Source organism: Pristiophorus japonicus, chromosome 14 (assembly GCF_044704955.1).
Source record: "Pristiophorus japonicus isolate sPriJap1 chromosome 14, sPriJap1.hap1, whole genome shotgun sequence".
In the NCBI taxonomy this organism is placed as follows: domain Eukaryota; kingdom Metazoa; phylum Chordata; class Chondrichthyes; family Pristiophoridae; genus Pristiophorus; species Pristiophorus japonicus.
The window spans coordinates 96,723,674-96,749,666 of NC_091990.1; the positions used below are offsets into that span (position 1 = coordinate 96,723,674).

General features: G+C 45.5%; 1 protein-coding gene across 1 annotated transcript in view; it reads left to right on the forward strand.

Annotated features, from left to right (window-relative positions):
- The window catches only part of trpm5 (transient receptor potential cation channel, subfamily M, member 5), a 127,936-nt gene that overhangs the window by 70,957 nt on the left and 30,986 nt on the right, over positions 1-25,993 (forward strand). The window contains exons 13-17 of the mRNA XM_070898734.1: positions 1,178-1,301; positions 2,563-2,708; positions 5,199-5,311; positions 11,121-11,219; positions 21,186-21,444. Coding sequence (XP_070754835.1) covers positions 1,178-1,301; positions 2,563-2,708; positions 5,199-5,311; positions 11,121-11,219; positions 21,186-21,444 — 741 coding nt within the window. The remainder of the gene's footprint in view (positions 1-1,177; positions 1,302-2,562; positions 2,709-5,198; positions 5,312-11,120; positions 11,220-21,185; positions 21,445-25,993) is intronic.

A 25,993-nucleotide genomic window follows, 5' to 3' on the forward strand; every position in this document is an offset into this window, starting at 1 on the left:
ACCATTCAACTCTTGGCAGTCTGCACATTATTACAACCTAGGTCTGTTGCAGCAGTAGCCTCATGTTTAACTATTCATTAATTAACTGATACCATCAGCTAAATGAAGACATATCTTGGAATTCAACCAATAAAACTGAGTTAGCAATCAGAATCAAATTAAAATGAAAACCAGAAAGCAGAGTTTGAGAAAATTATCAACACAAAGAGATCTCTGGGTCTGTGCATTGCTCTGTGCTCAGGAATATTCAGCTGTAAGAATTTTACACTATATTTATTTTCGTACCTTTCATACAATGGAAAACGTTCCTGATGGGAATGCTGCATTGCTGCTGGGAGTGGGAGGGAAAGGAGGTTAAAGTATTCAGTCCTCACAACCAGGATTAATATCACTTTTGTGGTGTTGGATCCAGTTATCACAGGATAACTGTGCTCCAATTAATAGACTGCTTACTGTTTGTTGTGTTAATAATGTACCCTATTCAGACAGCAGAAATTGATCTTTAATCTCTCATCCCATCCTGTACTGTCAAATGTGTTTGTTTTGCTGTGAAGCGCCTTGGGACGTTTTACTACATTAAAGGTGCTATATAAATAAAAGTTGTTGTACTAATTCTCCCACTCTCAACGCACCTGTCTTCACTGCCCTGCACAGGCTCCTCATCCCATAGTGCATTTATTTCAAAATCCTCATCCTTGCTCACACTTCCCTTTGTGGCCCCACTGTGCTCCGCATCCAACCTCCTCCGTCATCCTATATCCGAGCTCACACTCCAAGTCGGCACTCTTGAGCTCCTTCTCCCTCTGGCTTTTCATCACAGATGGAGCCTTCATCTATTGGAATTCTCTTCCTAAACCCCTCCATCTTGCCTCGCCCTTAAAACCTTTCCTCTTAAAACCTTCTGCCATGCCTTCAATCACTTCTTCCAAACTCTCCGGCTCATTTCTCTGTCCGATTTCCCACCTTGCCAAGTTAGGATGGAGAGATGCTGCATAAATGTAAGTTGTTGGTATTTTTTGTCTGTATTTAGCAAGCTGTTAATCCTGTTTAATGTGCAGCTATGTTTAGTGAGATCAGCGTTGAACTCACACGGTTAATATGTGGCCTAGCCTTTTCCTTGTTAATCTCTAAACATGCCAATAACAAATTGCTATTCCCGGTCGACTCTCTCTTTCAGGGTCCGGAAGCAGTGCCTGCAGCGCTAGCAGCCTGCAGGATTTTGAAAGAAATGGCTCGTCTGGAATCGGACACCGAGACGGCTCGGAGCATGAAGGAGGCGAAATACGATCAACTGGCCCTAGGTACCGTGAAATGTAAAATCAGAGGAGGGGCCTGAGCAACATTCCTTCCAACACCACTGGCTCATTGATCGTGGCCCTGACCACAAGATACTTACACAGGAGGAAGGCCATTTGGCCCACCTTAAGTTTATCAATCTGGAATAGCCCAAAGGGTGCAGCACCCAAATAGTTCTTACATGGGTTTTCTCCTCTGGTGCTCTATTTGGAACTCCATTCCATGTGATGATCCCTCTTTGTGTGAAGAAGAATTTCCTAATGTCAGTCCTAAATGTGCCTTTTATTAGTTGGACCTCTGACCATTCCCCTCCCCACCCAGACCTACCCCTGCCATTTAATTTAAAGTAATTTTTCTGGATATATATTTTCCATGCTGTTCACTATTGTATATCTCTATAAGATCACCTCTCAGACGTCTCCTTTATAGGCTGAAAGACTCAAGGGACTTAAATTTCCCCTTTTTATAGTCCCGTTAACACTTCCGGGGGACATTAACAGGCCGCAATGGATTTATCGCCGGGCAAGGGGGTGATAGCACCACCCGGGAAACTGCCCCGGAGATTTGGGGGCGCACAGTTCCGGTAGTGCCACGCGGCCCCCCGATTAGCACCTCTGGCTGGTGCACACCCAGCGATGGACGTTATCGCCGTGCGCGCTGACCCCTTTGTACCCCGTGGGGGAAAATTGCCTGCGGGCCAATGTCAACGCCAGATAGCAAACATCTGCCACTTAAAGGGGAGACCTTTAGCAACCCGGGCTGGCATTTTATTTTGTTGGCAGACTCTTGCGTCGGCCCGACAATGGCGGCCCAGCACTCTGCTTTGGGTGCTGAGCCGTTGGCCCGGTTGATCGCCTCCCTGATAGCCCAGTCACTGGCCACTAAAGGGCCTGCAGAGTGCACAGCAGCCATCACCTTTAAATGAAGCAGAGCGGCGCTGTAGTACGCAAGTGCTATGCGGATGCACCATGTAGTGCTGAGCCCCTGAGCACGACGCTTGACTCAACACCATGCTCCTGCCCCGGGAGTGCTCCTCCAAGGAAGCGGAGCGCCGGACACTGCACCCCACTTCCTTTGAGGGGCGCACGCGCCCAATTCTGCGTCGGGGGCGGGACGTCTGGGTCGGACAATAACAGTCCCAGCCCCGGAAGGTTACCGCACCAATCGGGGTGAGGGGCAATTTCACCCTCCAGTGAAACTGTCTGTTTATAATGACAGCAGTACCGTGAGATAATTTAAAGTGCTGTGTTATTTTCTCCGGGCCAGACGTGTTCGGCGCGTGTTACACTAACAGTGAAGACAGAGCCTTTTCCTTGCTGATTCGCAAGACCAAGTACTGGAGTAAGACAACCTGCTTGCAGTTAGCTACAGAAGCAGATGCCAAATCCTTCTTTGCACATGATGGTGTTCAGGTACAGATTTCAGGCATTTCCAAACTTTTCTTTACCTCTTATTAATAATTTTAACAAAATAAATCTGCCTCACTTACTCTCCAGCAAAGCAACTGTTGGTCATTAATGTTGCCACTTCTCTCGCGCTCTCCCCCGTGTAGTGTGATGTAATTTGATATTCTCTGTGGCTGGCGGTGGTACATTTTCCTTCCTTCCCCTCCTCGACCTCCCTGCAGCCTTTGAAATGGTGGAGCATACCATCCTCCGCCATCACATCTCGTCTGTTGTCCAGCTCCCTGGCACTGCCCAATTTCTGTCTATCTTGATGCAGAGAGTGCAGTTCCTGCAATGGCTTCTTTTTCCACCTCTTCATGGTCACCTCCAAAGTCCTGCAAGATTCTGCCCTTGGCCCCCTCTGAGGCGCTGCCCCCCATTAGCGACATCACCTGCTTGAATGTGTACACTGTTGACAACCAGCCCTATCTCTCCAGTGCCTCTCTCAACTCCACGACAACCTCCGTGATGTCAGATTGTTTTTTTAAATTCATTCACGGGATGTGGGCATCGCTGGCAGGGCCAACATTTATTGTCCATCCCTAATTGCCCTTGAGGTGGTGGTGGTGAGCCAGTGACGGTGAAGGAACGGCGCTATACTTCCAAGTCTGGTCCAAGAACGCAGGTCCAACATCAGGTCATGGACGAGTCATAACAAGGGAGACCAAAGGCACAGGGGTAGACTCTCTCTGGCGTAAAACTGGCATTGTGGATCGGCTGCCCTTTAAAGAAACTGCCTGATTTTCATTTCCACTGATTTCTGGTGTGAATGGCCAAATGAATCTTGGCGAGAGCTCCTTTCTTTTGTTGCTTTGGTTACTGAGTGGCATTGGTCTATACAGTTGGGGTCTTGTCGTGCTGAGACTCAGTCTGCCTAAAGTCCAAGAGGCAGTCACGGGTCTGCACAGACAGTACTGTGACAGTGACCCTCCTCTAAAACCTCATTCCCACTGCCGGGAAAATCACGAGGCAAATCATTCACTTCAGCATAATTCAGATTGTAAACATTACTTACTGTAACACAGTTGGGTTCATTTTCTTTACCCACTGTAGGTGCTGCTCCAGTGGCTCAGCTAGTTACAGCAGTGAGTTACTGAGCCACGTGGATGTGGAAGATCCAGGTCTCCACCCCCCTCCGCCCGCCCGCCCCCCCGTCCCAGTCTTTGGTGATTAACTGACCTCGGCCTGGGCAGTGATGTGGGCTCTAAACTTGGCCTCGGAGTCTCTGGAAAAGGGAAAAGCAACAACTTACAACTTTAACGTAGAAAAACATCCCAAGAAAGGAAGATCAGACAGACTTCCCACACCTGCTGGCTGTGTCGAGACCTTTGCTAAAAGTAGGCATTCAAACTGACAAGAATGTCACAACTATCATCCTAAACTACCTTACTGCAGTTTGTTTTACATTGTGTCTGCTGGAAAACTGCTGAAGAGAAAGTCAGGGAGAAACCTCATGGAAGCATGTCCACACATGGGTTAAGTGGGTTACACTGTTATTGATCGGATGCTGTCATGGTCAATTGGGGCTGCATGGAGTTAGGGGTATAGAAAGAGCTGTCTTACCCTGTCACCAATACCCTGAAGATTGTAGGATGTCTCTGCTTTTATGCTCCTATTTGCCTTCCTGATTACTTGTTGTACCTGCATACTAACTTTTTGTGTTTCATGCACAAGGACCCCCAGGTCCCTCTGTACTGCAGCATTTTGTAACCCCTTGCCAGTTAAATAATTTGCTTTTTTATTTTTCCTGCCAAAGTGGATAACCTCACAATTTCCCACATTATACTCCATCTGCCAAAAGTTTGCCCACTCACTTAGCCTCTATCTATCCCTTTGCAAATTTTGTGTGTCCTCCTCACAACTTGCTTTCCCACCCATCTTTGTATCATCAGCAAACATGGCTACATTACACTTGGTCCCTTCATCCAAGTCATTAATATAGATTGGAAGTAGTTGAGGCCCCAGCACCGATCCCTGTGGCACCCCACTAGTTACAGTTTGCCAACCTGAAAATGACTCATTTATCCCGATTCTATGTCAGGTAATATCCATCTTTTGTACTTATTGCCTTTTTACTCTGTGTAACTAATTGTATTGATCATTAAAGTTATTGATGCCACCGTATTACTTGTCTTGTCGAGCTGATCTACACCACTGAGCCTGCCCATGTGCTCATTCACATTCACACTGTGCACTTTCCAGCAAGAATCACCAAGAGTGCTTGATTTTTTTTATGTTTCCCTCCTTATCCTGAGAATGTGGAGGCCTCCCTCCCCGTGGGCCTGATTGGTAGGATCAGCCAAATTTAGCACAAAACAAGAATCAGATCTTTCCTGTATGGCTCAGTAGCCTCCCACCCCCCGAAGGTGCGGTAACTCACTAAGCCATCCGTATACAAAATAGTAATTTTAAAGCAATAATCGCATCTTGGATATAACCTTGTTTTCTGTATTTTAGGCACTGTTGACTAAAATCTGGTGGGGTGATATGTCAACTGATACTCCGATCTGGAAGCTGCTGTCTGGGTTCTTGTGTCCTCCTCTGATATTTACCAACCTCATCACCTTCAGGTAATAATCAGTGAGCAAACATTCCAATGGTGTAATATTTTCATTTATATTGCATCCCATCAAGTCATGCTGTCCCAATGTGCTTCACATTATAAATTACTTGTGAAGAGCCGTGACTAATATAAAGGCAAACATTTCACTCCCTTCAAATAGCGGTAAGATTAATGACCAGTTCATCTATTTTTAGGTGGCACTGGTTGGGGCTAGAATGTTTGTTCTGAACACCAGAAGAACTTGCCTGCCTTTCTTCATGGTGTCATGGGATCTTTAATGTCATTGGAACAGGCAGACAAGGCCTCGGTTTATCGTCTTAATTGAAAGACAGAGTCCCTCGTAATGCAACACTCTCTCGGCATTGTACCACAGTGTCAGTCTCGATTATCAGCTCAAACCCAAATCTTCTGCCCCAGAGGCGAGAGCTCTACCAACCGAGTTCCGTGAAAAGTACATTTAGTAGCTGGCCACCGCCAAGGTGCCATGACAATGGCCAATGCCATGACAACAGCATACATATACAATCCGAAATAACTTGGGATGAGAGATAATTTGATCATTATTTTTTTAAATGAGTAACCTTAGTAAAAGGGCAAAGCCCACAGTGTAGGATTAGAAGTGCTTGTGAGATGACACCGTACTTACGTTTTTAAGCCTGGAGATTGAGGGGAGGCCTGGAGATTGAGGGGAGGTGTAATGTATTTGCTTCATGGGATCTTTGCTTAAGAATTTATAGCAACACATTGCTATTAAGAACCAATTGGTTTATTAACAAAGGTTTAACAATCACACTACACATTATCAATTCATCCACAAGGCTCACAACTGCATTCCTCATTGTGGATGACCTGGAACCAACTGACTTGGGGTTTTATTGAGTCTTGTGAACATCTCGTGACTGGCTAAGAACATAAGAAATAGGAGCAAGAGGAGGCCATTTGACCCCTCGAGCTTGCTCCACCAATCAATAAGATCATGGCTGATCTGATCCTGGCCTCAACTCCACTTTCCTACCCATAACCCTTGACTCCCTTATCTTTCAAAAATCTGTCTATCTCCACCTTAAATATATGCAATGACCCAGCCTCCGCAGTTCTCTCGGGTAGAGAATTCCGAAGATTCACGACCCTCTTAGAGAAGAAATTCCTCCTCATTTCCGTTTTTAATGGCGACCCCTTATTCTGAAACTATGTCTTCTAGTTCTAGACTCTCCCACGAGGGGAAACATCCTCTCTGCATCTACCCTGTCAAGCCCCCTCAAAATCTTATATGTTTCAATAAGATCACCTCTAAGTCTTCTAAACTCCAATGAGTATAGGCCCAACCTGTTCAACCTTTCTTCATATGACAACCCCTTCATCTCAGCAATCAAACGAGTGAACCTTCTCTGACTTGCCTACAGTGCAAGTATATCCTTCCTTAAATAAGGAGACCAAACTGTACACAGTACTCCACGTGTGGACTTACCAATGCCCTGTACAGTTGTAGCAGGACTTCCCTACTGTTATACTCCATCCCCCTTGAAATAAAAGCCAACATTCCATTTGCCTTCCTAATTACTTGCTGTACCTGGATGCTAACTTTTTGTGTTTCATGTACAAGGACCCCGGATCCCTCTGTATCACCGCATTTAAATAATAATGAGCTTTTTTATTTTTCCTACCTAGTTGGATAATCTCTCATTTTCCCACATTATACTCCATCTGCCAAATTTTTGCCCACTCACTTAGCCTATCTATATCCCTTTGTAGATTCTTTGCATCCTCCCCACAACTTGCTTTCCCACCTATCTTTGTATCATCAGCAAAGTTGGTTACATTACACTCGGTCCCTTCATCCAACTCATTAATATAAATTGTAAATAACTGAGGCCCCAGCAGTGATCCCTGTAGCACCCCATTAGTTACAGTTTGCCAACCTGAAAATGTCCCATTTATCCCAACTCTCTGCTTTCTGTTAGTTAGCCAGTCTTCTATCCATGCTAATATATTACCTCCTTCCCCGTGATCGCTTATCTTGTGTAGTAACCGTTTACGTGGCACCTTATCGAATGCTTTCTGGAAATCCAAATACATGACATCTACTGGTTCCCCTTTATCCACCCTGCTTGTTACATCCTCAAGGAACTCGAGCAAATTTTTCAAACATGATTTCCCTTTTATAAAACCATGCTGACTCTGCTTGACTGCATTATGATTTTCTAAATATCTTGCTATTATTTTCTTAATGGATTCCAGCATTTTCCCAATGACAGATGTTAGGCTAACTGGTCTATAGTTTCCTGAATTCTTTCTCCCACCTTTCTTAAATAGGGGCATTATATTTGCAGTTTTCCAATCCGCTGGGATCTCTCCAGAATCCAGGGAATTTTAGTAGATTACAACCAATGCATCCACTATCACTTCTTTTAAGACCCGAGGATGCAGGCCATCATGTTCAGGGGATTTGTCCATCTTTATTCCAATTAGTTTGCCCAGTACTTTTTCTCTAGTGATGTTGATTGTTTTAAGTTCCCCACCCCCACCAATAGCCCCTTGATTATCAATTATTGGGATGCTTTAGTATCTTATACCGTGAAGACTGATACAAAATATTTATTCAAAGTCTCCGCCATTTCCCTGTTTCCCATTATTATTTCCCCAGTCTCATCCTCTAAGGGACCAACATTTACTTCAGCTATTCGCTTCCTTTTTATATACTTGTAGAAGCTCTTACTGTCTGTTTTTATATTTCTTGTTAGTTTACTCTCATAAGCTATCTTCTCTCTCTCTCTATCAATTTTTAGTTGTCCTTTGCTGGTTTCTAAAAATGTCCCAATCCTCTGGCCTTCCACTGTCTTACGCAACATTGTATGCCTTTGTTTTCAATTTGATACCATCCTTTACTTCCTTAGTTAGCCAAGAATGGTTCATCCTTCTCTTAGAGTCTTTCTTTCTCACTGGAATATATCTTTGCAGAGAGTTATGAAATAGTTCCTTAAATGTTTGCCATTGTTTTTCTACAGTCTTTCCCTTTAATATATTTTCCCAGTCCACTTTAACCAACTCTGCCTTCTTACCTTTGTAATTGCCTTTATTTACGTTCAGGACACTAGTTCGAGACCTAGCTTTCCCACCCTCAAACTGAATTTGAAATTCTACAATGCTATGATCACTCTTCCCAAGAGGATCCTTTACCAAGAGATCATTAATTAATCCAGACTCGTTACACATTACCAGATCTAAAATAGTCCGCTCCATGGTTGGTTCCACCATGTATTGTTCCAAGAAACCATCCCGCATACTCTCTATGAACTCTTCCTCCAGGCTACCTTTGCCAATTTGATTTGTCCAATCAATATGAAGATTGAAATCGCCCATGATTATTGCAGTACCTTTCTTATCAGCCTCTATTATACTCTGTCCTAGAGTATGGCTACTGTTCGGGGGCCTGTAGACCACTCCCACCAGTGACTTCCTACCCTTATTATTTCTTATCTCCACCCAAACTGATTCTACATCTTGATCTTCTGAGCCAATATCATTTCTCACTACTGCACTGATTTCATCCCCTATTAACAGAGCTACCCCACCTCCTTTTTCTTTCTGCCTATCCTAACAAAATGGCAAATACCTCAGAATATTCAGTTCCCATCCTTGGTCACCTTGCAACCACTTCTCTGTAATGGCAATCAGATCATACCTATTTATTTCTACTTGTGCCTTCAACTTATCTATCTTATGATGAATGCTGCATGCGTTCAGATATAGAGGTTTTAATTTGATCTTGTGTGTATACGCTCTGTCCCTTCCTGTCACACTCTGGTTATCATTGCCTCTATTGCTACCCTGCACTTTTGCCTTCTTTCTCGTTTTACATTTCCACTCATCAGATCCCTCCACCCTGCCTTCTCCGCCCCCCACTATTTAATTTAAAGCCCTATCTACAAACCTAGTTATTCAATTCACCAGGCTAAGCCACTCACAATGCAACAGCTCTACAACCATTTTAAATAAAACTATAAAGCCGAATGCCCCCTTGTTAAAGGGACACTAGAACCGACAAAGTAACAAATAAAACTTTTTGAATATTAAACGGTCAAATTAAAATGTGGTTGCCGGGGGTGATGATGCACTCCAGTCCCTCCGGCGCCCACCTCGCGAGCATACCGGCGGACACCACGTGCTCCATCTCCAGGGACACCCTGGCGCGAACGTAGCCACGGAAGAGAGGCAGTCAGTCGGGCTGAACGACCCCCTCGACCGCCCGCTGCCTGGACTGGTTAATAGCCACCTTGGCCAGGCCCAGGAGCAGTCCTATGAGAAGGCCCTCCGACCTGCCTGCTCCCCTCCGGGTGCCCAGAGATCAGGCGCGTAGGACTGAAGTGTAGCCAAAAATCGTGTAGCAGCCCTTTCAAATAATGGAAGAGTGACGGCAACCTCACACACTGTACATACACATGGAACACGGACCCTTCAGAATGCAGAAATTGCAGGCGGCCTGGGAGTCCATGAACCAACTTAAAAACTTGTCCCATGCAATACCTTCCAGGCCATATCCCCAATTAATAAAGGGAGGGCTCCCGCGTAGAGAGCCCTCCATTGGGGACCTCCATCACCTCCGGATGGTAAGATAGTGCGCCATGGCGTGTCCGGACGGCAGACGAGGATGGAAAAATGGAGGGTGTGCAAGAGCAGCCCATACAGGAATCTCTTCTGCGCAGAGCTGAAAGGCACGGAGGGGAATTCCCGGAGGTGGCTCAAGTTATGAGGCGCCGGCTCCCAAGGGAAGTTTCGGGGCTTGGCGTCAATGAAGGCAACAGCTCTACAAACCTGTCAGCATACTCGCAGGTGCATACATTATAGGAAGTAAGGAGTTCCAGAGTTTTTAAGCCTGGAGATGGAGAGAGGGAAGGAGTTCCACAGTTTTAGGGTCCTTGGAAGAAGAAATCAGAATAAGAGAATCTATGATGACTCCTGACCTCAACATAGGGAGGAGGAAAATCTAAAGGATGACATACTTTGAGCTTAGTAAGCACAAGACACAAAAGTCCAGAGGAGCAATGACCTTAGTAATATTGATAAAATAGCAATATCACTAGCACAACCATCAACAAAATGGTACTCTGTAAACAACAGGACCCACACACACTCGTAGTGAAGAGAATGAAACAGTGACTCCATGTAGCTGGTATGGCTACTGTTAATTTTGTTCTAATTACTTTAAATGTAATTTATTTTAATATCTGGGCATTAAAAGGTTGTGAAGGGTAGGTTTAGTAGAGCTATGAAGAGGTGGTACTTTACACAGATGGTGGTCCACAGTTGCTAGTAAACTGAGTCAGTAGTTCATTAATGTTCTAGCACTAAGAGCTCTAAGCTCATTCACTACAGGACTTCTGGTTATAGGAACCTTGAGCACTAATATGTCCTAGGCCAACACCTATTGGTGGATGAACTAACCAGCCCAGGTGCAATCATTGCTGGTGAGTTCAGAGAGTTCAAAGAGGACCTCGAGCTGTGCAACAGAATGAGTATTTTTTTTAAATAAAAAGACTTGTCCGTTACACACACTCCAATTATCCTAGTGATTATTTCACAGAAGCATGCTTGAATTGGATGGTAAACCTGCCCCAAATCCTGGCCCTCTTAAACAGAAATAAAGTACTTTCATTTCTATTGTGCCTTTTAGGATGTCCCAAAGCGCTTTACATCCAATTATGCACTTGTGTAGTCACTGTTGTAATGTAGGATACATGGCATACAATTTGCACACAGCAAGGTCCCACAAACATCAATGAGATAAATGACCATATATTTCTGTTGTGTCCTTTCAGTGCACATGAACACCTGTCCATAGAGGAATCTGACCAACTGAAAGAACCGGTTAGCTCGGACACGGAAAAGGCTTTGCTGCTCCATGACGAGGCCAACAGGTTTGCCTATCCAATACCTTTGTAGGACAGAAGGTTTAACAGTGGGACAGGGCTATATGAACATACAAAATTGACGGAGGGTAGATAGAGAGAAACTTTTTCTGCTGGTAGTGAAGTCTGGGACAAGGGGACATCACCTTAAAATCAGAGCCAGGCCATTGAGGAGCAAAGTTAGGAATCACGTCTTCACACAAAGGGTGTGGAACTCTCTCCCACAAAAAGCAGTAGATGCTAGTTCAAGTAATAATTTAAATCTGAGCTCAACAGATTTTTTGCTAGACAAGGATATGGCAGGTGGATGATGTTAGGATACAGATCAGCCATGATCTCATTGAATGACGGAACAGGCTCAAAGGGCGAAATATGTATAGTCCTGTTCCTATGTTCCTCATGATACTTGTGAGAAACCCCACCAATGAGGCGCAATAGCGCTGCAACGAGAGCCACATGACTACCATGTGTGTCATCGAGCAAGCCATCGACATATTGAAGATGCGCTTCAGACGCCTAGGTAGTCTGAAGGTGCCCATTACTACTCTCCAGCGACGGGGTCCAGAATAATGTCCAGTATTTTGCATCTGCCTTCACCAAGGAAGATGATGCTGCCGTAGACATAGTGAAGGAGGAGGTAGTGGAGACATTTAATAGGATAAAAATTGATAAAGAAGAGGCATTAGAAAGACTGCCTGTGCTTAAAGTAGAAAAATCACCAGGAGCGGATGAGATGCATCCTAGGATGCTGAGGGAATTGCGGGCAGAAATCGGAGAGGTACTGGCCATAATATTCCAATCCTCCATAGATACGGGGGAACATAAGAACATAAGAATTAAGAACAGGAGTAGGCCATCTAGCCCCTCGAGCCTGCTCCGCCATTCAACAAGATCATGGCTGATCTGGTCGTGGACTCAGCTCCACTTACCCGCCCTCTCCCCGTAACCCTTAATTCCCTTATTGGTTAAAAATCTATCTATCTTTGACTTGAAAACATTCAATGAGCTAGCCTCAACTGCTTCCTTGGGCAGAGAATTCCACAGATTCACAACCCTCTGGGAGAAGAAATTCTTTCTCAACTCGGTTTTAAATTGGCTCCTCTGTATTTTGAGGCTGTGCCCCCTAATTCTAGTCTCCCCTACCAATGGAAACAACCTCTCTGCCTCTATCTTGTCTATCCCTTTCATAATTTTAAATGTTTCTATAAGATCACCCCTCATCCTTCTGAACTCCAAGGAGTAAAGACCCAATCTACTCAATCTATCATCATAAGGTAACCCCCTCATTTCTGGAATCAGCCTAGTGAATCGTCTCTGTACCCCTTCCAAAGCTAGTATATCCTTCCTTAAGTAAGGTGACCAAAACTGCACGCAGTACTCCAGGTGCGGCCTCACCAATACCTTGTACAGTTGCAGCAAGACCTCCCTGCTTTTGTACTCCATCCCTCTCGCAATGAAGGGGGAGGTGCCAGCGGACTGGAGAATTGCAAATGTTACACCATTGTTCAAAAAAGGGAGTAAAGATGAACCCAGCAACTACAGGCCAATCAGTTTAACTGCGGTAGTGGGGAAGCTTTTAGAAACCATAATCAGGGACAAAGTTAACAGTTACTTGGATAGCGGTGGATTAATTAAGGAAAGCCAGCATGGATTCGTTAAAGGCAAATCGTGTTTGATCGTGTTTTTTTGATGAAGTAACAGAGAGAGTTGATGAAGGCAATGCGGTTTATGTCGTGTACATGGATTTCCAAAAGACGTTCGACAAAGTGCCACATAATAGGCTTGCCAGCAAGATTGAAGCTCATGGAGTCTCCTCATCATAGGCAGTCCCTCGGAGTCGAGGAAGACTTGCTTCCACTCTAAAAGTGAGTTCTCAGGTGACTGATGAGCCCAATGCGGAACATAGAAACATAGAAAATAGGTGCAGGAGTAGGCCATTCGGCCCTTCTAGCCTGCACCGCCATTCAATGAGTTCATGGCTGAACATTCAACTTCAGTACCCCATTCCTGCTTTCTCGCCATACCCCTTGATCCCCCTAGTAGTAAGGACCTCATCTAACTCCTTTTTGAATATATTTAGTGAATTGGCCTCAACAACTTTCTGTGGTAGAGAATTCCACAGGTTCACCACTCTCTGGGTGAAGAAGTTCCTCCGCATCTCGGTCCTAAATGGCTTACCCCTTATCCTTAGACTGTGACCTCTGGTTCTGGACTTCCCCAACATTGGGAACATTCTTCCTGCATCGAACCTGTCTAACCCCGTCAGAATTTTAAATGTTTCTATGAGGTCCCCTCTCATTCTTCTGAACTCCAGTGAATACAAGCCCAGTTGATCCAGTCTTTCTTGATAGGTCAGTCCCGCCATCCCGGAATCAGTCTGGTGAACCTTCGCTGCACTCCCTCAATAGCAAGAATGTCCTTCCTCAAGTTAGGAGACCAAAACTGTACACAATACTCCAGGTGTGGCCTCACCAATGCCCTGTACAACTGTAGCAACACCTCCCTGCCCCTGTACTCAAATCCCCTTGCTATGAAGGCCAACATGCCATTTGCTTTCTTAACCGCCTGCTGCACCTGCATGCCAACCTTCAATGACTGATGTACCACGACACCCAGGTCTCTTTGCACCTCCCCTTTTCCTAATCTGTCACCATTCATATAATAGTCTGTCTCTCTGTTTTTACCACCAAAGTGGATAACCTCACATTTATCCACATTATACTTCATCTGCCATGCATTTGCCCACTCACCTAACCTATCCAAGTCGCTCTGCAGCCTCACAGCATCCTCCTCGCAGCTCACACTGCCACCCAACTTAGTGTCATCCGCAAATTTGGAGATACTACATTTAATCCCCTCATCTAAATCATTAATGTACAGTGTAAACAGCTGGGGCCGCAGCACAGAACCTTGCGGTACCCCACTAGTCACTGCCTTCCATTCTGAAAAGTACCCATTTACTCTTACTCTTTGCTTCCTGTCTGACAACCAGTTCTCAATCCATGTCAGCACACTACCCCCAATCCCATGTGCTCTAACTTTGCACATCAATCTCTTGTGTGGGACCTTGTCGAACGCCTTCTGAAAGTCCAAATATACCACATCAACTGGTTCTCCCTTGTCCACTCTACTGGAAACATCCTCAAAAAATTCCAGAAGATTTGTCAAGCATGATTTCCCTTTCACAAATCCATGCTGACTTGGACCTATCATGTCACCGCTTTCCAAATGCACTGCTATGACATCCTTAATAATTGATTCCATCATTTTACCCACTACCGATGTCAGGCTGACCGGTCTATAATTCCCTGTTTTCTCTCTCCCTCCTTTTTAAAAAAGTGGGGTTACATTGGCTACCCTCCACTCTATAGGAACTGATCCAGAGTCAATGGAATGTTGGAAAATGACTGTCAATGCATCCACTATTTCCAAGGCCACCTCCTTAAGTACTCTGGGATGCAGTCCATCAGGCCCTGGGGATTTATCGGCCTTCAATCCCATCAATTTCCCCAACACAATTTCCCGGCTAATAAGGATTTCCCTCAGTTCCTCCTCCTTACTAGACCCCCCGACCCCTTTTATAACCGGAAGGTTGTTTGTGTCCTCCTTTGTGAATTGTACTTGTTCAATTGGTCTGCCATTTCTTTGTTCCCCGTTATGACTTCCCCTGATTCTGACTGCAGGGGACCCACGTTTGTCTTTACTAACCTTTTTCTCTTTACATATCTATAGAAAGTTTTGCAATCCGTCTTAATGTTCCCTGCAAGCTTCTTCTCATACTCCATTTTCCCTGCCCTAATCAAACCCTTTGTCCTCCTCTGCCGAGTTCTAAATTTCTCCCAGTCCCCAGGTTCGCTGCTATTTCTGGCCAATTTGTATGCCACTTCCTTGGCTTTAATACTATCCCTGATTTCCCTTGATAGCCACGGTTGAGCCACCTTCCCTTTTTTATTTTTATGCCAGACAGGAATGTACAATTGTTGTAGTTCATCCATGCGGTCTCTAAATGTCTGCCATTGCCCATCCACAGTCAACCCCTTAAGTATCATTCGCCAATCCATCGCAGCCAATTCACGCCTCATACCTTCAAAGTTAGCCTTCTTTAAGTTCTGGACCATGGTCTCTGAATTAACTGTTTCATTCTCCATCCTAATGCAGAATTCCACCATATTATGGTCACTCTTCCCCAAGGGGCCTCGCACAACGAGATTGCTAATTAATCCTCTCTCATTACATAACACCCAGTCTAAGATGGCCTCCCCCATAGTTGGTTCCTCGACATATTGGTCTAAAAAACCATCCCTTATGCACTCCAGGAAATCCTCCTCCACCGTATTGCTTCCAGTTTGGTTAGCCCAATCTATGTGCATATTAAAGTCACCCATTATAACTGCTGCACCTTTATTGCATGCACCCCTAATTTCCTGTTTGATGCCCTCCCGAACATCACTACTACTGTTTGGAGGTCTGTACACAACTCCCACTAACGGTTTTTGCCCTTTGGTGTTCTGTAGCTCTACCCATATAGATTCCACATCATCCAAGCTAATGTCCTTCCTAACTATTGCCTTAATCTCCTCCTTAACCAGCAATGCTACCCCACCTCCTTTTCCTTTTATTCTATCCTTCTTGAATGTTGAATACCCCTGGATGTTGAGTTCCCAGCCCTGATCATCCTGGAGCCACGTCTCCATAATCCCAATCACATCATATTTGTTAACATCTATTTGCACAGTTAATTCATCCACCTTATTGCGGATACTCCTTGCATTAAGACACAAAGCCTTTAGGCTTGTTTTTTTAACACCCTCTGTCCTTTTAGAATTTTGCTGTACAATGGTCCTTTTTGTTCTTTGCCTTGGGTTTCTCTGCCCTCCACTTTTCCTCATCTCCTTTCTGTCTTTTGCTTTTGCCTCCTTTTTGTCTCCCTCTGTCTCCCTGCATTGGTTCCCATCCCCCTGCCATATTAGTGTAACTCCTCCCCAACAGCACTAGCAAACACTCCCCCGAGGACATTGGTTCCGATTCTGCCCAGTCCAGATTGTACTGGTCCCACCTCCCCCAGAACCGGTTCCAATGCCCCAGGAATTTGAATCCCTCCCTGCTGCACCATTGCTCAAGCCACGTATTCATCTGAGCTATCCTGCAATTCCTACTCTGACTCGCACGTGGCACTGGTAGCAATCCCGAGATTACTACTTTTGAGGTCCTACTTTTTAATTTAGCTCCTAGCTCCTTAAATTCATTTCGTAGGACCTCATCCCTTTTTTAACCTATGTCGTTGGTACCAACGTGCACCACGACAACTGGCTGTTCTCCCTCCCTTTTTAGAATGTCCTGCACCCGCTCCGAGACATCCTTGACCCTTGCACCAGGGAGGCAACATACCATCCTGGAGTCTCGGTTGCGGCCGCAGAAACGCCTATCTATTCCCCTTACAATTGAATCCCCTATCACTATCGCTCCCCCACTCTTTTTCCTGCCCTCCTGTGCAACAGAGCCAGCCATGGTACCATGAACTTGGCTGCTGCTGCCCTCTCCTGATGAGTCATCCCCCTCAACAGTACTCAAAGCAGTGTATCTGTTTTGCAGTGGGATGACCACAGGGGACCCCTGCACTACCTTCCTTGCACTACTCTTCCTGCTGGTCTTCCATTCCCTCGCTGGCTGTGGACCCTTCTCCTGCGGTAAGACCAACTCGCTCCACGTGCTACTCACGTCATTCTCAGCATCGTGGATGCTCCAGAGTGAATCAACCCTCAGCTCCAACTCCGCAACGCGGACCGTCAGGAGCCGGAGGTGGATACACTTCCCGCACATGTAGTCGTCAGGGACACTGGTGTTGTCCCCGAGTTCCCACATGGTACAGGAGGAGCATATCACGTGACCGAGCTGTCCTGCCATGACTTAACCCTTAGATACACTTAAATTGGCGACAACAATGTTAAAAGTTACTGACTAATAAAGAAAAAGAAAAACTACTCACCAATCAGCAGCCAATCACTTACCACGTTGGCTGTGACGTCACCTTTTGATTTCTTTCTACTTCTTTTTTGCCTTTTTTGACTTCTCTCAGCTGGAGCTGCACCGGTACGCCTCTCTCGACTCCCGCCTCTCTCGACGCTGCCCGGACTGTTGAGCCTTTTATAGGCCGCTGCCTCTCTCGACGCTCCCCGGACTGCTGAGCCTTTTATAGGCCGCTGCCTCTCTCGACTCCCGCCTCTCTCCTACAGTCTCTGTTGAAGGAAAGGGTGGGTGGGACAGGTTTGCCGCACGCTCCTTCCACTGTCCACGCTTGGTTTCTGCTTGCTCTCGGCGATGAAAGTCGAGGTGCTCAGTGCCCTTCCGGATGCTCTTCCTCCACTTTGGGCGGTCTTAGGCCAGGGATTCCCAGGTGTCTGTGGGGATGTTGCACTTTATCAAGGAAGCTTTGAGGGTGTCCTTGAAATGTTTCCTCTGCCTACCTGGGGTTCGTTTGCCGTGTCGAAGCTCCGAGTAGAGCACTTGCTTTGAGAGTCTCGTGTCGGGCATGCGGACGATGTGGCCCGTCCAACGGAGCTGATCGAATGTGGTCAATGCTTCGATGCTGGGGATGTTGGCCTGAGTGAGAACACGGACGTTGGTGCGTCTATCCTGCCAATGGATTTGCAGGATCTTGCAGAGGCAGCGCTGCTGGTAATTCTCCACCGTTTTGAGGTGTCTACTGCATATGGTCCACACCGCTGAGCCATACAGGAGGACGGGTATCACTACAGCCCTGTAGACCATAAGCTTGGTGCCAGATTTGAGGTCCTGGCCTTCAAACACTCTCTTCCTCAGATGACCGAAGGCTGCACTGGCACACTGAAGGCAGTGTTGGACCTCGTCATCGATGTCCACCCTTGTTGACAGTAGGCTCCCGAGGTATGGAAAATGATCCATGTTGTCTAAGGCCTCATCGTGGATTTTGATAACCAGGGGGCAATGCTGTGTGGCGGGGTCTGGTTAGTAGAGGACCTTTTTCTTACAGATGTTTAATGTAAGGCCCATGCTCTCGTATGCCTCGATGAAGGTGTTGACAATGGCTTGGAGTTCGGCCTCCGAATGTGCGCAGACGCAAGTGTCATCTGCATACTGTAGTTTAATGACAGAGGATGGGATGACCTTGGATCTGGCCTGGAGGTGGGAGAGGTTGAACAGATTCCCATTTGTTCTATAATTTAACTCCACTCCAGCGGGAAGCTTGCTGAAGTTGAGGTGAAGCATTGCAGCAAGGAAGATGGAAAAGAGCGTTGGTGCGATGACGCAGCCCTGCTTGACCCAGGTCCGGACGTGGATTGAGTCTGTGGTGGATCCATTGGTCAGGATCACGGCTTGCATGTCATCGTGGAGCAGACAGAGGATGGCGACAAACTTTTGAGGGCAGCCGAAATGGAGGACGACGCTCCATAATTTTTCACGGTTGACAGTGTCAAAGGCCTTCGTGACGTCAAAGGAGCCATGTACAAGGGTTGGTCCATCCAGCAGTCATCAGCTCCTGTCATGGCGCGGCTGATGTGCACATCCTTGCGGTCTCTTGCTTGGACGATGATGTAATCGAGCAGATGCCGGTGCTTGGAGCAAGGGTGTTGCCATTGTGCCTTGTACTTGTCCCCTTGACGGAACAAGGTGTTGATAATGTCAAGGCCATGTTCTAGGCATTTTAATAAAAGGGATAGTGGCAGCATGGATATGAAATTGGCTAAGTAACAGGAAAGAGAGAGTAATGGTGAATGGTTGTTTTTCGGACTAGAGGAAAGTATACAGTGGTGTTCTGCAGGGGTCGGATCTAGGGCCGCTGCTTTCCTTGATATATATTAATGACTTGGACATGGGGTAACAGGGCACAATTTCAAAATTTGCAGATGACCCAAAACTTGGAAGTATAGTGAACAGTGAGGAGCAGAATGATAGACTTCAGGAAGACAGAGACAAGCTGGTGAAATGGGCGAACACGTGGCAGATGAAGTTTAACTCCGAAAAGTGTGAAGTGATACATTTTGGTAGAAATAATGAGGAGAGGAAATATCAACTAAATGGTACAATCCTAAAGGGGGTACATGGAGAGAGACCTGGGGATGTGTGCATAAGTTATTGAATGTGACAGGGTATGTTGAGAAAGCAGTTAAAAAGGCTTATGGGATCCTGGGCTTCATGTATTGAGTACAAAAGTATGGAAATTATGATGAACCTTTATAAAGCGCTGGTTTGGCCCCAACTGGAGTACTGTGTCCAATTCTGGGCACCACATTTTAGGAAGGATGTGAAGGCCTTAGAGAAGGTGCAGAAAAGATTTACAAGAATGATTCCAGGAATGAGGGACTTCAGTTACGTTGATAGACTGGAGAAGCTGGGGTTGTTCTCCTTGGAGCAGAGAAGATTGAGAAGAGATTTGATAGAGGTGTTCAAAATCATGAGGGGCTGGAGAGGGTAGAGAGAGAGAAACTGTTCCCATTGGCAGAAGGTTTGAGAACCAGGGGACACAGATTTAAGGTGATTGGCAAAAGAACCAAAGGCGATGTAAGCAAACACCTTTTTACACAGCAAGTGGTTGGGCTCTGGAATGCAATCTGAAAGGATGGTGGAGGCAGACTCAATTGTATCTTTCAGAAGGGAGTTGGATAAGTATCTGAAGGAAAAAGAATTGCAGGGCTACGGGGAAAGGGTAGGTGAGTGAGACTAGCTGAGAGTCGGCACGGGCTCAACGGGCCAAATGGCCACCTTCTGTGCTGTAACCATTCTAATAATAGTGGTGTGTTGTGTCCTGCACAACATTGTGCAGTGGAGAGGATTCGAGGTGGAAGATGGCCACGGCGTTCATCAGGTGCTCCAAAGGACATTAGTAAACCAAATGGGTTTTTACAACAATCTGGTAGTTACATGGTCACCATTACTGATACCAAGCTTTTTATTCCAGATTTATTTAATTAACTGAATTTAAATTCCCCAGCCGCCGCGGCGGGATTTGAATCACCGGATTATTAGTCCAGGACCTCTGGATTACTGGTCCAGTGTCATAACTACTATGCTACCGTGATCTAGTCTTGGAGCACATCAGAATTGTGCTGCAAGGCAGTTATGAGTGCTGATATTGGTTAATAACAATACAGTAAATACTGTCGATGAATGAACTAAAATGAACTTGTCAATGATGGGCCCAGAATGTATGAGACAATCTCTGCCACAATCCCACAGGTGCACTGTGGTTCTCAGACACTAATGGGTTCAGATAACACATGAAACCAGGAGAGTTAAGAAAAATGCTCTATTAATATCCAGAGTTGTATTCTGTTCATGAAACACATTCAATTTGGAACCCTTTTATATTTGCGAGTATTCAGTGGGACATTGACAATTGACAGGCTCTCTCGAAGCATTCGTATAGCTTTAAACTGTGACAGCCTTGTTAACAGCAATGAAATAGTGTGGACTGTATAATGGACAAATAATGGGAATTTCCTCTCAGATTTGTTCCCGCTCTGCCGCCATACCTTTGCAGGAAGTGTGTCGGAACCTCCCTCTTCGAGTTTCCACCGCACTCCTGGCGAAGTTACGGTGATGAAGCAGGAGCAACCTCTAGGAAAGTCCCAGCCATTGAACCTGCTTGCACCTTTTGGGGAGGGGATAATCAACCCCAGTATTGGGTGCGCTGGTGAGGTACGTACTTGCAATCCGCTTGTGTGATCCTTTTTATAAAATAAAATAAAATTGGGAAGCTGCTGTTACACTGGTGTGGTTTATGTTGGAGTCTGGGAGCTCTTTGTCTATGGTAAACTGGGTCAATGATTCTGCTGCTGGGCAAAGGGTGCCAGATTCAGCAGCATAGACGCCAAGAGTTGGTCATGGACAACAGTCTCCTGGAACCCAAACTAATCAGCACCAGTTCTAAAAAGCAGCTCTTGTTCCTATTTCACTTGTGTTTAAAATATAACAACTTGTTATTATATTGCCTGACAGAGATCACGACGAGAAGGATAAAAGACGATTTTGTGGAGGGAACGAAAGTAGGAAATTTATTATAAGAAGATGGAAGAAGTTCTGGGGTGCTCCAGTCACTGTATTCCTGGGGAATGTCATCCTGTACTTTGCATTCCTGTCCCTTTTCGCATATGTTTTGCTAGTGGATTTCAAGCCTCCGCCTCCTATTGGTCCTTCTATGGCGGAGATAATGCTGTACTTTTGGGTTTTCACCTTGGCCCTGGAGGAGCTTAGACAGGTGAGGAGACCAGTCACAGAACCATATAGCTGGGGCTGGGGCTGGGGGGGAGCGGGGGGGGGAAGAGAAAGGGGCTGCAAGCCTAACATCTGTCGTTGAGAAAATGCTGGAGACCATTATTAAGGAAGTAGTAGCGGGACATTCGGAAAAGCATAATTCAATCAAGCAGAGACAGCATGGATTTATGAAGGGGAAGTCATGTTTGTCAAATTTGCTGGAGTTTTTTGAGGATGTAACGAGCAGGGTGGATAAAGGGGGAACTAGTGGATGTGGTGTATTTCCAGAAGGCTTTCGATAAGGTGCCACATAAAAGGTTACTGCACAAGATAAAGGCTCACGGGCTTGGGGTTAATATATTAGCATGGATAGAGGATTGGCTAACTAACAGAAAACAGAGAGTCGGGATAATTGAGTCATTTTCCAGTTGGCAAACAGTGTCGCAGGGATCGGTGCTGGGGCCTCAACTATTTACAATCTATATTAATGACTTGCATGCAGGGACTGAGTGTAATGTATCCACGTTTGCTGATGATACAAAGCTGGGTGGAAAGCAAATTGTGAGGAGGACACAAATAATCTGCAACGGGATATGGACAGGCTAAGTGAGTGGGCAAAAATTTGGCAGATAGAGTATAATGTGGGAAAATGTGAGGTTATCTACTTTGGCAGAAAAAATAGAAAAGCAAATTATAATTTAAATGGAGAAAAATTCCAAGTGCTGCAGTACAGAGGGACCTGGGGGTCCTTGTGCATGAAACACAAAAAGTTAGTATGCAAGTGCAGCAAGTGATCAGGAAGGCAAATGGAATGTTGGCCTTTACTGCAAGGGGGATAGAGTATAAAAGCAGAGAAGTCCTGCTACAACTGTACAGGGTATTGGTGAGGCCACACCTAGAGTACTGTATACAGTTTTGGTCTCCGTATTTAAGGAAGGATATACTTGCATTGGAGGCTGTTCAGAGAAGGTTCACTAGGTTGATTCCAGAGATGAGGTGGTTGACTTATGAAGATAGGTTGAGCAGGTTGGGCCTATACACATTGGAGTTCAGAAGACTTAGAGGTGATCTTATTGAAACATATAAGATTATGAGGGGGCTCGACAAAGTGGAATCAGAGAGGATATTTCCATTCATAGGGGGAACTAAAACTAGGGGACATAGTCTCAGAATAAGGGGCCGCCCATTTAAAACTGAGATGAGGAGGAATTTCTTCTCTGAGGGTTGTAAATCTATGGAATTCTTTGCCCCAGAGAGCTGTGGAGACTGGGTCACTGATTATATTTAAGACGGAGATAGACAGATTTTTGAGCGCTAAGGGAATAAAAGGTTATGGGGAGTGGGCAGGGAAGTAGAGCCAAGTCCGTGATCAGATCAGCCATGATCTTATTAAATGGCAGAGCACGGTCGAGAGGCCAGGTGGCCTACTCCTGCTCCTATTTTTTATGTTCTTATGTTCTAAGTCACCTGGTGTGAATAGAATGTGATACAAGTGCAATGACATATACGTACACACATACAGGGCTGTAGATGGTATAATGGGAGGAAAGCTTTAAGGAATTATTACCCAACACAACATAAACACTCCACATTCCTCTTGTAATGACTCAAGAGTCTGGTTACTGTAAACTCACTCAGGTGCAATCTGATCCATCTTTATTCCAGCTCAAGAGTGCCTCCTTGACAAAGACACCCAGCTTATGTACAGGTGACCAAGCACACATGCGTACAGCCCAATGACCTCCAACCACGGCGCCCTCTGGTGACCCTCAAGCATTAATACATAACAACATCCCCCTTTTAAAATCTTAACAGTCTTTTTACAAATTAAGACGGTCTGGGGCTTTCCTCTCATGAGTTGATCGTCTCAGTTCAACTTTGGCTCTGGGCAAGCGTTCTGAGTCTGTTGAGACTGAGGGCTGAGTAGCCGATCTGATGGGAGTGGTCATGACCACATCAGAGACTGAAGGTTTAGAGTCAGTAATGTCAGCAGAGTCCTCTGATGAGTGAACAATGGTTGGTTGGTTGGTCACTGATTGCATCTTCCTCACTTGGTTCCAGTTCATCTGTGTGCCGCAGTTTAACCTGATCAAGGTGTTTCCTGCATGTTTGCCCATTCTTGAGCATGACAATAAACACTCTGTTATCCTCCTTGGCTGTAACAGTGCTGGCGATCCACTTTGGGCCTTGACCATAGTTCAGTACAGAAACTGGATCGTTGACCGAGATGTCACGTGGCACGGCAACAAGATCATGACACCATTGCTGACTTTGATGTCTGTTTTCAACACAATAATTTAAATCAGGATGAAGAGAAAGCCTGGTCTTGAGATTTCTCTTCATCAGTAGTTCAGCAGGAGGAACCCCAGTAAGCGTATCTTGGCCTGTAACTGAGCAATATACATGACAACTGTCTCTGCAGTGAGCCTGAGTTACACGTTTCAAACTTTGCTTGATCATTTGAACGACACGCTCTACTTGACCATTAGAAGGAGGCTTGAATGGACTGATCTCACATGTCTGATGCCATTGAGTTTCATGAACTCCTGGAACGCAAGACTTGTGAAGCAAGATCCGTTGTCGCTCACAACAATGTCAGGCAAACCATGAGTATCAAACATGATACGAAGGCTCTCAATGGTAGCTGTAGACATGCTGGATGACATAATAACACAATCTATCCACTTAGAATATACATCTACTACAACAAAAAACATCTTTCCTAGGAACGGGCCCGTAAAATGTGAATCCTCGACCATGGTTTGGATGGCCACGACCAAAGAATCAGCGGAGATTCTGCTGGTATTTTATTTAGTCGCATGCAAGTATTGACCTGATGCACGCATGATTCCAGATCAGAGTCAATTCCAGGCCACCATACATGAGACCTAGCAATGGGCTTCATCATGACAATACCAAGATCAGTGCTATGAAGTTCACGTACAAATTTTTCTTTACCTTTCCTAGGCATGATTACCCCACAGTAAACAGTCTGACTGAATGGACAGCTCATCCTTGCGATAGTTGTAAGGTTTGGTCTCCTCATGCATCTCCATAGATATGGCAGACCAATCACCACTGAGTACACACCGTTTCACAACCGATAAAATAGGGTCATGGCTGGTCCAGATCCTAACTTGTTGAGCAGTGACAGGGGTTCCTTCACTCTCAAAAGCATCCATTACGAACAGTAGACCTGCAGGTTGAGGCATCTCCATCTCAGTTATAGGTAAGGGCAGACGACTCAGTGCATCGGCACAATTCTCAGTACCAGGTCTGTGACGGATGACGTAATCACAGGCCGATAATGTCAGCGCCCACCTTTGAATGCGGGATGATGCATTGGTATTAATACCTTTGTTTTCCGCAAACAATGAAATGAGTGGCCTGTGATCTGTTTCTAGTTCAAAACGAAGGCCAAGAGTTACGTGCATTTTTTTTTTTTACCCCATACACACAGGCCAAAGCTTCTTTCTCTACTGTAAGCTCTTTCTGCTTTAGACTTCTCGAAGCATATGCAACAGGTTGTAGCTTACCCGATTCATTTGCTTGTTGGAGTACGCAGCCAACCCCATATGATGAAGCATCACAGGTCAATACAAGACGCTTACACGGATCATGATGAACAAGCAACTTGTTTGAACATAGTAGATTCTTGACTTTTTCAAAGGCGCTATCTTGAGACGCACCCCAGACCCAGTTGTCGCCTTTTCTTAGTAACACATGCAGTGGCTCTAGTAAAGTGCTCAATCTGGGTAAGAAATTACCAAAATAGTTGAGTAGCCCAAGGAACGAACGCAGCTCCATGACATTGAGGCCTGGGTGCATTTTTGATGGCCTCAGTTTTCGAATCAGTGGGCTTGATGCCAGCAGCAGCAATCTTCCTCCCGAGGAATTTGACTTCAGGTGCCATGAATACACACTTCGAGCGTTTCAGCCTGAGTCCCACTTTGTTCAGATGCTGTTGGACTTCAAGATTGTTCAGATGTTCAGCAGTGTCGCGACCTGTGACCAGAATGTCATCTTGAAACACGACAGTTCTAGGAACGGACTTCAGTAAACTCTCCATATTCCTCTGAAATATGGCTGCAGCCGAACGAATCCCAAAAGGACACCTGTTGTAGACGAACAGTCCTTTATGGGTGTTGATGCAGGTGAGTTTCTTCGAAGTGTCGACAAGCTCCTGGATCATATAGGCCGACGTCAGATCCAGTTTCATGAGCGACTTTCCACCAGCTAGCATGGCGAACAGGGTCATCAGCACTCGCTAACGGATATTGATCCTGTTTCAAAAATCAGTTAATCGTAACCTTGTAGTCTCCACAAATCCTGACAGTGCCATCACTCTTCAACACAAGAACAATGGGACTAACCCACTCGTTAAACTCGACTGGTGATATGATCCCTTCACGCTAAAGTCTGTCAAGCTCAATTTCAACCTTCTCCCTCATCATGTACAGAACAGACCCAGCTTTGTGATAGACAGGCCTTGCATTGGAGTCCAGGTGAATCTGCACCTTGGCTCCCATAAAATTACCAATGCCCGGTTCAAG